The sequence below is a fragment of the Oncorhynchus mykiss genome, chromosome 9 (genome assembly GCF_013265735.2).
Source record: "Oncorhynchus mykiss isolate Arlee chromosome 9, USDA_OmykA_1.1, whole genome shotgun sequence".
Taxonomy (NCBI): domain Eukaryota; kingdom Metazoa; phylum Chordata; class Actinopteri; order Salmoniformes; family Salmonidae; genus Oncorhynchus; species Oncorhynchus mykiss.
In genome coordinates, this window is record NC_048573.1 from 67,757,236 (window position 1) to 67,773,067 (window position 15,832).

The 15,832-nt window shown below is 44.4% G+C and overlaps 1 protein-coding gene across 1 annotated transcript; it reads left to right on the forward strand.

Moving 5' to 3' along the window:
* The first annotated feature begins 11,104 nt into the window (after nucleotides 1-11,104).
* On the forward strand, nucleotides 11,105-15,601 carry LOC110533034 (pro-glucagon-like). The gene is made up of 4 exons (XM_021617161.2): nucleotides 11,105-11,275; nucleotides 11,391-11,516; nucleotides 12,129-12,281; nucleotides 14,833-15,601. Exons 2-4 carry the CDS (start codon nucleotides 11,422-11,424, stop codon nucleotides 14,867-14,869), a joined length of 285 nt encoding a protein of 94 aa, XP_021472836.1. The 5' UTR covers nucleotides 11,105-11,275; nucleotides 11,391-11,421; the 3' UTR covers nucleotides 14,870-15,601.
* Nucleotides 15,602-15,832: the final 231 nt, after the last annotated feature.

Genomic DNA, 15,832 nt, shown 5'->3' on the forward strand with positions numbered 1-15,832 from the left:
AGTCTCCTGAAGGGGAAAATGTTTTGTCGTGTCCTCTTCACGACTGTCTTGGTATGTTTGGACTATGATTGTTCGTTGGTGATGTGGACACCAAGGAACTTGAAACTCTTAACCCGCTCCACTACAGCCCTGTCGATGTTAATTGTGGCCTGTTCAGCCCGCCTTTTCCTGTAGTCCACGATCAGCCAATTTGTCTTGCTCACATTGAGGGAGAGGTTGTTGTCCTGGCACCACACTGCCAGTTCTCTGACCTCCTCCCTATAAGCCGTCTCATTGTTGTCAGTGATCAGGCTGTTGTGTCGTCAGCAAACTTAATGATGGTGTTGGAGTCGTGTTTGGCCACGCAGTTGTGTGTGAACAGGGAATACAGGAGGGGACTAAGTACACACCCCTGAGGGACCCCAGTGTTAAGGATCAGCGTGGCAGATGTGTTGTTGCCTACTCTTACCACCTGGGGGTGGCCCATCAGGAAGTCCAGGATCCAGTTGCAGAGGGAGGTGTTTAGTCCCAGAGTCCTTAGCTAAGTGATGAGCTTCGTGGGCACTATGGTGTTGAATGCTGAGCTGTAGTCAATGAACAGCATTCTCACATAGGTGTTCCTTTTGTCCAGGTGAGAAAGGGCAGTGTGGAGTGCGATAGAGATTGCGTGATCTGTGGATCTGTTGGGGCGGTATGCGAATTGGAGGGGGTCTAGGGTGTCTGCGAGGATGCTGTTGATGTAAGCCATGACCAGCCTTTCAAAGCACTTCATGGCTACCAACGTGAGTGCCACGGGGCCGTAATCATTTAGGTAGGTTACCTTCGCTTCCTTGGGCACAGGGACTATGGTGGTCTCCTTGAAACATGTAGGTATTACAGACTCGGTCAGGGAGACATTGAAAATGTCAGTGAAGACACTTGACAGTTGGTCCGCGCATGCTTTGAGTACACGCCTTGGTAATCCGTCTGGCCCAGCGGCTTTGTGAATGTTGACCTGTTTAAAGGTTTTGTTCACATCAGCTACCGAGAGCGTTATCACACAGTCATCCAGAACAGCTGGTGCTCTCGTGCATGCTCAGTGTTGTTTTCCTCAAAGTGAGCATAAAAGGCATTTAGCTTGGGTTTCCCTTTGTAATACGTAATAGTTTTCAGACCCTGCTACATCCGACGAGCGTCAGAGACAGTGTAGTAGGATTCAATCTTAATCCTGTATTGACGCTTTGCTTGTTTGATGGTTCTGACCACTTCTGTATTGAGCGAGTCACTGGTACTTCCTGCTTTAGTTTTTGCGAGTAAGCAGGAATCAGAGGATAGAATTATGGTCAGATATATTGTCTTGGTCAGTTTTTGTATTGGTTCTTGTGTTTTGAGAATATGTTCATCCTCTCAGTGCTCTAGGGGTTCAGAAAGACAGTAAAGAAAAAAAGCTACATCAAGCTACATGAACAGTGACGCAAGCTGAAGATGGAACAACTATCCAGCAACTAACTGTCAATAGAAGCTTGTTTAAAAAATAATGATTTATTATTCAAATAAATCTCAGTTTCTTCCACTGTTCTTCCAAGAGTTGCTGGATATTTTTTTACATCCTTAGCTCAAAGATCCAGCTGCAGCATCAGTAGCAGCAGTAGCAGACCCAGAGACAGCTGCAACATCAGCAACAGTAGCAGAGACAGCTGCAGCATCAGCAGCAGTAGCAGACCCAGAGACAGCTGCAGCATCAGCAGCAGTAGCAGACCCAGAGACAGTTGCAATATCAGCAGTAGTAGCAGACCCAGAGACAGTTGCAGCATCAGCATTAGCAGACCCAGAGACAGCTGCAGCATCAGCAGCAGTAGCAGACCCAGAGACAGTTGCAGCAGCAGCAGCAGCAGTAGCAGACCCAGAGACAGTTGCAGCATCAGCAGCAGCAGTAGCAGACTCAGAGACAGTTGCAGCATCAGCAGCAGTAGCAGACCCAGAGACAGCTGCAACATCAGCAGCAGCAGTAGCAGACCCAGAGGCAGTTGCAACATCAGCAGCAGCAGTAGCAGACCCAGAAACAGCTGCAAAATCAGCAGCAGCAGTAGCAGACCCAGAGGCAGTTGCAGCATCAGCAGTAGCAGACCCAGAGACAGTTGCAGCATCAGCAGTAGCAGACTCAGAGGCAGTTGCAACATCAGCAGTAGCAGACTCAGAGACAGTTGCAGCAGCAGCAGTAGCAGACTCAGAGGCAGTTGCAACATCAGCAGTAGCAGACTCAGAAACAGTTGCAGCATCAGCAGTAGCAGACCCAGAGGCAGTTGCAACATCAGCAGCAGCAGTAGCAGACCCAGAGACAGCTGCAACATCAGCAGCAGCAGTAGCAGACCCAGAGGCAGTTGCAGCATCAGCAGTAGCAGACCCAGAGACAGTTGCAGCATCAGCAGTAGCAGACCCAGAGACAGTTGCAGCATCAGCAGTAGCAGACTCAGAGACAGTTGCAGCATCTGCAGCAGTAGCAGACCCAGAGACAGTTGCAGCATCAGCAGCAGTAGCAGACCCAGAGACAGTTGCAACATCAGCAGCAGTAGCAGACCCAGAGACAGCTACAGGATCACAGAGTATACCTCCAGAGAAACCAGAGCACTGAGCTCATCCATCCCTGTCACACTATGTAAACAACAACGTGTACCATACTGCCTCAACTCTCCTATTTCTTCACTGACTGAATCATTTTAAAAAACTGACTGATATAGAAGTGAATCTGACAAATTCTATTTCGGGTCTGTCATTGACAAAAAATGGTGAAGTAAAGTTTCTGGAAGCCATCACTTATTAGTTAGGGTTAGGGTTACGGTTGTGGTTGAAGATAGGGTTAGGGTTAGGGTTAGGGTTAGGGTTAGGGTTAGGGTTAGGGTTACGGTTGTGGTTGAAGATAGGGTTAGGGATAGCAGTAATGTCAACATCTAAACTGAGCTATAAGATGTGTGTGAGTCCTAGTAGAATAGTGTGTGTTTGTGTGTGTGTGTGTGTGTGTGTGTGTGTGTGTGTGTGCGTGCGTGAGTGCGTGTGTGCGTGCTTGCGTGCGTGAGTGAGTGAGTGCATGCGTGTGTGTGTGTGTGTGGTGTTGACTGTATGATTAATAATAGTCTAATAATGATGTATAGCTGTGTTCTGCCCTCAGCTTTGTGGTTAGTGGCCGTCCTTCAGCCCTCCATCAAGGATAATTGTTTCCCCAGCTGTTAGAAACATAAACACACTTACACAGAACAGACCTAATTGTAACCTTGTAGAGGTTGGTGAGTGGAGAAGGAGTGCTGAAGGTTAAATGCAGACATTTGTTCGTTTAAATAATAATAATTTAGAATCGTTGTTCTTCAAGAGTGGATGAATATTCTCTTCTTCAGTTATCCTACCATGGCACCATGGTAGGAGAGCGAGGCAGAGATGGCACCATGGTAGGAGAGCGAGGCAGAGATGGCACCATGGTAGGAGAGCGAGGCAGAGATGGTACCATGGTAGGAGAGCGAGGCAGAGATGGCACCATGGTAGGAGAGCGAGGCAGAGATGGCACCATGGTAGGAGAGCGAGGCAGAGATGGCACCATGGTAGGAGAGCGAGGCAGAGATGGCACCATGGTAGGAGAGCGAGGCAGAGATGGCACCATGGTAGGAGAGCGAGGCAGTGATGGCACCATGCTTGTAGAGCGAGGCAGCAACGAAACCTTGGATGGAGAGCGAGGCAGAGATGGCACCATGGTTGGAGAGCGACGCAGCAACGGAACCTTGGATGGAGAGCGAGGCAGCAACGGAACCTTGGATGGAGAGAAAGGCAGCAACGGAACCTTGGATGGAGAGCAAGGCAGCAACGGAACCTTGGCTGGAGAGCGAGGCAGCAACGGAACCTTGGATGGAGAGCGAGGCAGCGATGGCACCATGGTTGGAGAGCGAGGCAGCAACGGAACCTTGGATGGAGAGCGAGGCAGCAACGAAACCTTGTTTGCAGGCAGCAACAGACAGTGTTCCTTGAGTGCCGTGAACACCACACAGGAGTATCTATGAATACCAAGAATGTCTAAGACATTACAAACTAATTGTATTTGTCCATGAAGGTTATAGGCCTGGTTACAGCTTGTATGACAATGTGGTTAACTTCATCCGATCAAAAATACCATAGAACACCAAGAATTTGTAAGACAGCATTTAGTAATCCACCCTTTCTACACTTATTACTATAAATCCATGAAGGCTATTGGTCTCAGGTTAACCAGACTACCCGCTGCGCTCACTATTGTTTCACTAACCAGACTATAGGCCTATGTCTGGTAATGGATAACGAGATGTGTTTGAAGATCAGGGGAGATCTGTTGTGTTAATGGATCTTCTAATGTGTACAGCAAACAACGTCCAGAAACACGGCCTGTTGTCCCTGGCCACGGTGATGGTGTCAGTCTAAGTGTTAGAATGAGAACTATGACCTTAATATCTATCCTCCCATGGAGTGTTGTTGTTGGAGTGTTGTTGTTGTTGTTGTTCTGATTGGTTCTCGGCCAACAGGAAGCAGGAAGTCAATAATTGTTGTTAATTGGAGGTAATTAGGCGAGTAGAGTTTATAATGAGATAATAAAATATGCTAATGATCCACCATCATATTAACTCATAATACTGACAGAGGAGAGGAGAGGAGAGGTGAAGTGAGGAGAGGAGAGGTACAATGAGGCCTTGCAACAAGCTCACAAAAACATGAATCATATTTATGTGACAACAACAACCACCACACCAAAACAAGATAACAGTAAACATGACGTCCCCCAAGAATGATGCAGCGCCCCCCATTGGGCCAAATGAGATATTGCATGTGGCTAACAAATGTCTGTTAATTACTATAGCTCACACTTTGGGCAAATCAGTGTAATTCTTTAAATGCTGGATCTCTATGGCAGGACACATCGTTCACCCAAGTTTTGTCCAAATCGGCCCAGTGCTGATATCGAGTGTGACAAACGTATGAACGAACGTACAGACCTCACCATGATTTCATTAATTAACAAAGGGTAATTTCTTAATTCACATTGTACATGAAAATAAGGTGTAGCCTGCCCCCCCCCCCTCTCTCTCCTTCTTTCGCTTCACCTCGCCCCCTTCCCTCTCCCTCTCCCTGTTCACCTCTACCCCTAACCTTTTCCCCCTTCCCTCTCCCTCTCCCTGTTCACCTCTACCCCCTAACCTTTTCCCCCTTCCCTCTCCCTCTCCCTGTTCACCTCTACCCCTAACCTTTTCCCCCTTCCCTCTCCCTCTCCCTGTTCACCTCTACCCCTAACCTTTTGCCCCTTCCCTCTCCCTCTCCCTGTTCACCTCTACCCCTAACCTTTTCCCCCTTCCCTCTCCCTCTCCCTGTTCACCTCTACCCCTAACCTTTTGCCCCTTCCCTCTCCCTCTCCCTGTTCACCTCTACCCCTAACCTTTTCCCCCTTCCCTCTCCCTCTCCCTGTTCACCTCTACCCCTAACCTTTTCCCCCTTCCCTCTCCCTCTCCCTGTTCACCTCTACCCCTAACCTTTTCCCCTCTCCCTCTCCACCTTTCTCCAGCTCAGTGCTGCTTCTTGCACCTCCATTGTCCAGGCTATGCAGAACAGCTATGCAGAACAGCCATGCAGAATAGCCATGCAGAACAGCTATGCAGAACAGCCATGCAAAACAGCCATGCAGAACAGTCATGTAGAACAGCCATGCAGAACAGCTATGTAGAACAGCCATGTAGAACAGCCATGCAGAACAGCTATGTAGAACAGCCATGCAGAACAGCCATGCAGAACAGCTATGTAGAACAGCCATGCAGAACAGCCATGCAGAACAGTCATGTAGAACAGCTATGCAAAACAGCCATGTAGAACAGCTATGTAGAACAGCCATGCAGAACAGCCATGCAGAACAGCCATGCAGAACAGCCATGCAGACAGGAGGGAAGGAATCATAGTTGCACTTTAATGATGTATAACTGACACACAAGCACACAAAGAAACTCAGTACAGACTCAGCTGCTGGTGCTACAGTGGATGAGACCCAGGGGCAAGGAACACCAAACAAGGGGAGAATGAGGAGGAAGGGAGGAGGAAGAGGATGAGGAAGGGGAGGAGGAGCAGCAGGAGGAGGATGAGGGGAAGTGTTACCTGGGCATTGACAGATACGTCCTATTCATTAGGGTATGCAACAGAAATGTGGGTTTCTTATTGATCAAGTCCAGTTAGTCCTTTATGTTTTCTTCCATTTGGTGCCTAATAAATATATGACCCTGGAGTTTTTGTCTGTTTGTGGTACTTCTCACGCTGTAGGCTATACGGCACACATACACAGAGACAGAGGTGGGTAAACCACAGCCATCTGGGTTGACTCTTATCCCAATTACTGCTGAGGACTGTGTGGCCTGTTGCAGTCATGCGACATGTGACAGGAACCAGGCCTGACCTCATACAACCCTTATCCCCTGACCACTGACATCATCACAGGCCCAACCCTGGGGTCGCAGAGAGGAGACTAATGAGTGACAGATGAAGAGTTCCAGCCTGTGACACAACTGAGAGACCACTAGGAGACCTGGGACTAGATCAGATTCAATCATTTCCGCGCTATACAACACCCGCATAGCTGTGGTTTTGGCGGTGTCGGAGGTGCAACTGTCACATCCTCAAGCGGCTCCCGGTGTTATACCTATTGTGGACACTGCCATTGGCTGCACTGAGTTGCGTTAGTAGAAATCCTGCGCAGCCATGTTACAATTTAAAAAACTGGCATGTGTGATGTAATCTACACCTCGATAAGACTGATGTAATGATTTTCTATTTTCTACACAGCCAACACTTTATCATTCTGAACTTCAAAAGAGGTTGGAGAAGGTGTGGCTTCGTGACATTGACCACAAGAGCAGGTGCTCCCCAACTGGACGTCTCAAACTTTGTTTTGGACACATCCCCCAAAACAAAAGCTATGTGGGTGTCGGCTAGTGCGAGTTAATGCTTGATCTGATTGAAACTAGGTCTTGACCTTTCTAAGGACCTAAATACTGAAAAATTATGAAAATGAATGACCAACAGTGCCAAATAATGTTTTAAGAATACCAGGGCAAATCTTCAAAAGCGCCTGTGTTTGTCAAATGTTCAAATGGGAGTACGTCTCAAATACTCAATAACAATACTCTCTAATTATGTTTAATTGTTATGTTTTTACTGTATCTATCCTATATGTAGAATATGAGTAAATCCTTTGGTCTATATTCGGTGTGTATATTTTGTCTATTGGTTTCAAAACCATTTTTTCTGAAAAGTTTTATGGGAGGGATTTTAGACCATTCCTCCATACATAATCTTTCCAGATCCTTGATATCCTTCGTCTGCCCTTATGGACTGGCCTGTCCAAATCAAACCACAGGTTTTCAATGGAGTTCAAGTTCAGAGACTATTTGTTTGTAGATTATGATGCGTGCTTGATGTTATTGTCTTGCTAGAATATCCACTTATCAAGCTTCAGCCTCCTTGCAGAGGCACATGTCCATGTACTGAGTAAAGTTCATGATGCTGTTGACCTTAACAAGGGCCCCAGGACCAGTGGAAGCAAAATAGCCCCATAACATCAAAGATCCACAACCATATTTTACAATAGGTATGAGCATTTAGTGAGCATTTCTCATTTGCCAAGATAATCCATCCACCTGACAAGTGTGGCATATCAAGAAGCTGATTAAACAGCATGATCATTACACAGGTGCACCTAATATAAAAGGCCACTCTAAAAATTTTTTTGAGAATTTAGCAGTACGTCCAACCAGCCTCACAATCAAAAAAACCCTGTATGGCATCGTGTGGGTGAGCGGTTTGCTGAGGTCAGTGTTGTGAACAAATCAAATTTTATTTGTCACATACACATGGTTAGCAGATGTTAATGCGAGTGTAGCGAAATGCTTGTGCTTCTAGTTCCGACAATGCAGCAATAACCAACAAGTAATCTAACTAACAATTCCAAAACTACTACCTCATACACACAAGTGTAAAGGGATAAAGAATATGTACATAAAGATATATGAATGAGTGATGGTACAGAGCAGCATAGGTAAGATGCAGTAGATGGTATCGAGTACAGTATATACATATGAGATGAGTATGTAAACAAAGTGGCATAGTTTAAAGTGGCTAGTGATACATGTATTACATGTACCACGAGTTATGGTATGGGCAAGCATAAGCTATGGACAACGAACACAATTGCATTTTATCGATGGTAATTTGAATGCACAGAGATACCGTGGCGAGATCCTGAGGCCCATTGTTGTGCCAATAATCCGCCACCATCAACTTGTGTTTCAGCCCGATGTCGCAAGGATCTGTACACCATTCCTGGAAGCTGAAAATGCCCAATTTCTTCCATGGCCTGCATACTCACCAGACATGTCACTCATTATACACGTTAACCCATTGAGCATGTTTTGGGTGCTCTGGATCCACGTGTACGACACCGTGTTCCAGTTCTCGCCAATATCCAGCAACTTAGCACAGCCGTTGAAGAGGAGTGGGAAAACATTCCACAGGCCACAATCAACCGCCTGATCAACTCTATGCGAAGACGATGTTGTTGCGCTGCTTGAGACAAATAGCAGTCACATCAGAGACTGACTGGTTTTCTGATCCACGCCCCTACCTTTTTTTTTAAAGGTATCTGTCATCAACAGATGCATATATGTATTCCCAGTCATGTGAAATCCATAGATTAGGGCCTAATTAATTTATTTCAATTGACTGATTTCCTTATGTGAACTGTAACAGTAAAATCTTTGAAATTGTTGCATGTTGCGTTTATATTTTTGTTCAGAACATATTAAAGAGATCAGTCCTTTCGGAAGCCCAGATAATTTATTTATAAATCCCATCATTAGAGGGTTCGGTAGTTGGGTTTCCCAATGGACTCCATAGGCCAGAATAGCTGACCTAAATTGTAAATATAGAAAAGGTAATGCGTGCCTTTCAAATCTTGGAATGTTCTCAAACCATTACTGTCCAAGATATCGGTAAGGGTACAGATTCCACATTTGGACCATTGGGGGAATGCAAAAGGCCACCCTCCAGACTGCAAGGCATTATTGTGAACCATCAGAATCTCCTCTCCACCCTCTCAGGGTTGGCCATCTCTGCAGACTACTGGATTGCATCCTACCTGGCAGGATGCTCCTACCAGGTGGCGTGGCAAGATCTGTGTCTGCACCACGTGCTGTCACTACTGGAGTCCCCCAGGGCTCGGTTCTAGGCCCTCTCCTCTTTTCTCTTTACACAAAGTAATTTGGCTCTGTCATATCCTCACATGGCCTCTCCTATCATTGCTATGAGGATGACTCTCAACCACTCTTCTCCTTCCCCCCTTTTGACACCCAGGTGGCGACAAGCATCTCTGCGTGTCTGGCAGACATCTCAGCTTAGATGTCGGCCCACCACCTCAAGCTCAACCTTGACAAGACGGAGCTGCTCTTGCTCGAGGGAAAGGCCTGCCCGCTCAAAGACCTCTCCATCATGGTTAACAACTCCACAGTGTACACCTCCCATAGATCAAAGAAGCTTGGCGTGACCCTGGACCACACCCTGTCATTCTCTGCAAACATCAACGCAGTGACTCGCTCCTGCAAATTCGTGCTCTACAACATCTGTAGAGTACAACCTTTTCTCACAGAGGAAGTGGCGCAGGTCCTAATCGAGGCACTTGTCATCTCCCGTCTCGACTACTCCGCCTCCCTATTAGCTGGGCTCCCCGCTTGGGCCATCAAACCCCTGAAACTTATCCAGAATGCTGCAGCCCGCCTGGTGTTCAACCTTCCTAAGTTCTCCCATGTCACCCCGCTCCTCCGCACACTCCACTGGCTCCCAGTCTAAGCATCATCTTCAAGACCTTGGTGCTTGCCTATGGAGCAGCATGGGGAAGATTTGCTATGCTCTCACAGCGCCCCCTTGTGCAAAGATCTAGCCAGTGCGCACTGGCCAGGTACTTAGTTTGACATGTATTACATTTGAACATATGTCGGGAGAAACTATTATAAGATTTAAAGGTTTCAACTATAATATTCTCTAAACCAACACACTGATGATGGTGGAGTCATGTACTGTAACATGTACGCTGGTAGTTGGGAAACAAGTACAGGGAGTGCAACTTTTATAATAAATAGAACATCGTACAAAACAATAAACATGAAAAGCATACAGCCATGAAACAGAAAGAGAACGAGTCAATAACACCTGAGGAAAGAACCAAGGGGAGTGACAGATATAGGGGAGGTAATCAGAAAGGTGATGGAGTCCAGGTGCGTATAACGATGGTGGCAGGTGTGCGTAATAATGAGTAAACTGGCGACAATGAGCACCAGAGAGGGGGAGCGGGTAGTAAGCGTGACAGGTCAACATAGAGATGGGAAAGTATCGCTTTGATGGCTTCTATGACATCATAATGAACGCCATCTTCATTTTAACTGTCTTCACTTCTTATATTTATTTGAGTCTATTGACAGTTCATAAACAAACTGAAATTGTGCATACCACCACCTGGAGTTTGTCACCTCAACAGGAATAAAGCCAGGGATGTACTGCCATAATTCTGTTGAATTAATTGTCTGATCCATCCTGGTGACCTGGATGAAATTCTGTGATCCCTCCTTAACCCATTGCAAGTCCCACCAAGTTGACTACTTTAACATTGAGGAAGCCCAAACGGTGCTGCCCATGCTAAAAGAGGCTTTGTGGCAAGTGCGTCCTCTATCCATCTCTATCTCTATGTGCCAGGTTCACACCTGCTGTATGAGTGAGTTGTCACTGACAGAAAACTCTGACTCATTGACCTGTATGGAGAGGTCACCTCAAACAGGTTCCAAAGACTCAATAACTTCCACCATAATGAGGGGGACGGGGAAACGAGAGATAGAGGGGGGGGGGGGGGCCTCTCCAGAGCATCATGTGGACTACTATAATGAGAAAGAGAGGGAGAGAAAAAGAGAGCGAGAGAGCGATGGTCTGAGGATAATGTTAAGAGCCCCTTGTGGATCCAACAGTGTGCGAGTTGACCTAGGTGTCACAGGAAGACACCTGGTCTCCTTATAAAGTGACAGGGATGATGACAGATCTCCAGTGGTTTGTGAGAAGAAGCCCCTCTCTCTCAAAGTGTCTTGAAGCTACAGTAGTGTGTGAAGTACCTCTCTCTCCCAGATAGGGTTTTGGGGCCGTGTGTTCACTACAATAGACTTCAGCTCCCAGCGGTTCCTCTTGCTAGAAAAAGACTTCCAAGGACCACTTCTGCTGCTGTACATTCTAAAAGGTCAGGTTTAAAACTCATCCATTGACTGCGCATTCGCTTGGGGAGCCAACACAAGTCTTCAATACTCAGGCTAGGTTAATGTAATTTTCTCATGCTCTTCTCCCTGTTTCTCCAGTGAGGGGACCTGACCAGACCCAGACGCAGGGATGTGTGGTTCAGTGTGGTGTCTGCTGCTTCTGTTGCTCTGTCCTGGTACTGATGAGATGGTGCTGGAGGACAAAGCCTTAGCCAGCCAGTCAGGGTAACACCTTAGGCTACTCTCAATGCTTACCTGTCTTATCTATCTTATCTTATCTCAATGCTTATTTATCTTATATTATCTTATCTCAATGCTTACCTATCTTATCTATCTTATCTTATCTCAATGCTTATTTATCTTATATTATCTTATCTCAATGCTTACCTATCTTATCGTATCTAAATGCTTATTTATCTTATATTATCTTATCTCAATGCTTACCTATCTTATCTATCTTATCTTATCTCAATGCTTATTTATCTTATATTATCTTATCTCAATGCTTATCTGTCTTATCTATCTTATCTCAATGATTATCTTATCTTAACTATCTTATCTAGTTAGTTACCTTGCTAAATTGAAATGACTGAATAATAATCCAGGTTTATTTTCCTGTAACATTCTAACTGGCAGATTCTTTGCAGCATCAGTGTTTGAGTCATTTCAATACAGTCAGTCCAGGGTGTAAATTGAAATTCCAAGTTAATAATTGAAATATCCTGATTGAAAAATATTATGTTTTAAATTCTCCAAAATGGACTCAAGTAATTATTAACATGCACATCATAAGGAGAATTAACACTGTGGCCCCTCATCACGCCTTGTTCCTCCCAGGTGGCGTACATATGAGCTGCAGAGAGGACAGAATGGCATCAACAGCTTCAAAAGGCATTCAGACGGAACGTTCACCAATGACTACACCCACTACCTGGATAAGATCAAGGCTAAAGACTTCATACAGTGGCTGGCCAGCACCAAACGAGAGAAGTAAGGGCACTGACATTTTGTTAGTAGCACACCACAGATAGACATTCCAGTCAGAATCAGAGTATCGCAAAGCAGGCTAGCTGTTGATGATGCGACTGACCTTTCACACTTTTCAAACCACTCTGTCGAGCAGAACCATGCCAAGCTGCACTGCACTGATCTGTTTACACATCCACCATAGTTGTTGGAACATTATGGATGTGTTCTAGGTAGGACAATGAAGATCATTTATATCTGAGCCATCACAGTACGTTTCAGGCAGGTAATCCTTGCAATAGTATGGACAGGATATTAAAAAGAGGGGAGGGAGGCAACTGTTATATGTGTGTTGTATCGGTCGGTGTCCACCACTGTGCAGAGGCGATTCAGCTTGAACAACCTGGGTCTCCCCAACACAGAAGGTACCAAAGTAATTTAGTCAAATTAAACCCTTTCATCTCTGCGCAAGCTCAACACCAAAGTTTTCACATTTTTACCCTGGTTTGAATTAGATTAAAAGTCTTGCTCCAATTTGAAAATACCAGTGTGAACAGAACAATGTTCACTCCAGGGTTAAGATAAATGTTGTTCGAATATATATATATATACAGTTGAAGTCGGAAGTTTACATACACCTTAGCAAAATACATTTAAACTCAGTTTTTCAGAATTCCTGACATTTAATCCTAGTAAAAATGTACCTGCCTTAGGTCAGTTAGGGTCACCACTTTATTTTAAGAATGTGACATGTCAGAATAATAGTGGAGAGAATTATTTATTTCAACTTGTATTTCTTTCATCACATTCCCAGTGGGTCAGAAGTATACAAACACTCAATTTGTATTTGGTAGCATTGCCTTTAAATAGTTTAATTTGGGTCAAACATTTTGGTTAGCCTTCCACAAGCTTCCTACAATAAGTTGGGTGAAGTTTGGCCCATTCCTCCTGACAGAGCTGGTGTAACTGAGTCAGGTTTGTAGGCCTCCTTGCTCGAAAACGCTTTTTCAGTTCTGCCCACACATTTTCTATAGGGTTGAGGATAGGGATTTAATGGCCACTCCAATACCTTGACATTGTTGTCCTTAAGCCATTTTGCCACAACTTTGGATGTATGCTTGGCGTCATTGTCCATTTGGAAGACCCATTTGCAACCAAGCTTTAACTTCCTGACTGATGTGTTGAGATGTTGCTTCAATATATCCACATACTTTTCCTCCTCATGATGCCATCTATTTTGTGAAGTGCACCAGTCCATCTTGCAGAAAAGCACCCCCACAACATGATGCTGCCACCCCCGGGCTTCATTGTTGGGATGGTGTTCTTCGGCTTGCAAGCTTCCCCCTTTCTCCTCCAAACATAACGATGTTCATTATGGCCAAACAGTTCTATTTTTGTTTCATCAGACCAGAGGACATTTCTCCAAAAAGTACGATCTTTGTCCCCATGTCCAGTTGCAAACCGTATACTGGCTGTTTTATGGCCGTTTTGGAGCAGTGGCTTCTTCTTTGCTGAGCGGCCTTCAGGTTATGTCGATATAGGACTCGTTTTACTGTGGATATAGATACTTTTGTACCTGTTTCCTCTTCACAAGGTCCTTTGCTGTTGTTCTGGGATTGATTTGCACTTTTCGTACCAAAGTACGTTCATCTCTAGGAGACAGAACGCGTCTCCTTCCTGAGCGGTATGATGGCTGCGTGGTCACATGGTTTTTATACCTCCGTACTATTGTTTACAGATGAACAGATGTACAGATAAACGCGGTACCTTCAGGCGTTTGGAAATTGCTCCCAAGAACGAACCAGACTTGTGGAGGTCTACATTTTTTTCTGAGGTCTTGGCTGATTTCTTTTGATTTTCCAATTATGTCAAGCAAAGAGGCACTGAGTTTGAAGGTAGGCCTTGAAATACATCCACATGGACACCTCCAATTGACTCGAATGATGTCAATTAACCTATCAGAAGCTTCTAAAGCCATTACATCATTTTCTGGAATTTTCCAAGCTGTTTAAAGGTACAGTCAACTTAGTGTATGTAAACTTCTGACCCACTGGAATTGTGATACAGTGAATTATAAGTGAAATAATCTGTCTAAACAATTGTTTGAAAAACTACTTGTGTCGTGCATAAAGTAGATGTCCTAACCAACTTGCCAAAACTATAGTTTGTTAACAAGAAATTTGTGGAGTGGTTGAAAAACGAGTTTTAATGACTCCAACATAAGTGTATGTAAACTTCCGACTTCAACTGCATATGACAATTCGTGATCTTAGAATTAGAAGGTTCTACCTGCAAAAAGATGACAATAAAGTTCTGATCCCTGATTGGTTAGAATGATGCAAGCACATTTTTTTAGAGTACTTTATAGGTAGAGAACATGATATAGAACAAAGTCAATAACTCTGTTGCAGATTAGACCTTATATTCTCGAATTGTGTATAATTAATTGTTAATGTTGACTTTTGTTTGTCAAAATTATTGCAAAAGATCTACATTAGTTTTCTGTCGTTTTTTTCAGTTGAGCTTTTGGTTATTACATTGTAATTGAAAGAGGTGTTTCCATGTTGACCTGTAGATGCAAGGAGCTTCCCCTCAACCTAGAGGGGGTGTAAGAAGACCCAGACACCACCAGAAGTGCCACAAGGACGTTTCCTAGCTACTTAACATCATATACAGCAGTGGAGGCTGTTGAGCGGAGAACGGCTCATAATAATGGCCGGAACAGAGCAAATGGAATGGAATCAAAGACCTGGAAACCATGTGTTTGATGTATTTGATACCCTTCCACTGATTCCGCTCCAGTCATTACCACAAGCCTCTCCTCCCCAATTAAGGTGCCACCAACCTCCTGTGATGGACAGTATCATAAAACAGGACCTTCTACCAACGAAAAATAAAAAATAAGACAGTTTCCTGTCTTTGGTTTATGTTGTGGTAAATTACACAGAATCCTGGACATTATTTCTGAATTGTATTGTAGGCTGTACACTCTGTGCGAACAGGCTGCTCTGATTTTCTACAGCAAGGAGCTGATCACCTGAAATATGAACATGAAAATAATAACAGAAATGGAGTTTGGAATGCCACAGAACGTAAATCTCAGGTCTAACAACTTACGGTAACTCTTCATTAAAAGCCATGTTACCATTTTGGTTTTCAAATAGGTCTGCAGAATCCGCATCAATCAAATTGGAAGGACAGTTTGGTCAGAGATAGAGCAATCTAAAATGTTTGTATACATCTGTATAAATTAAAATAAGGGTTTATATTGGATGATGATACTGCATTATGAAAATTGAATATGTAAATATTTACTGTGAGAGGTATTTAATTTGGAGCATGAAATTAGGAACTGAATCTGTATTTATGGAATAAAGTTGAATAATTTCAACAAAGTCTGCTGTATACGGCCATAAGCAAACAGGAAAACATTCATCCATAGGTGACGCTCCTAGTTGCTGGGGACTTCAATGCAGGGAAATTTAAATCCGTTTTACCTAATTTCTACCAGCATGTTAAATGTGCAACCAGAGGGAATAAAAACTCTACCTATACTCAACACACTGAGACACGTA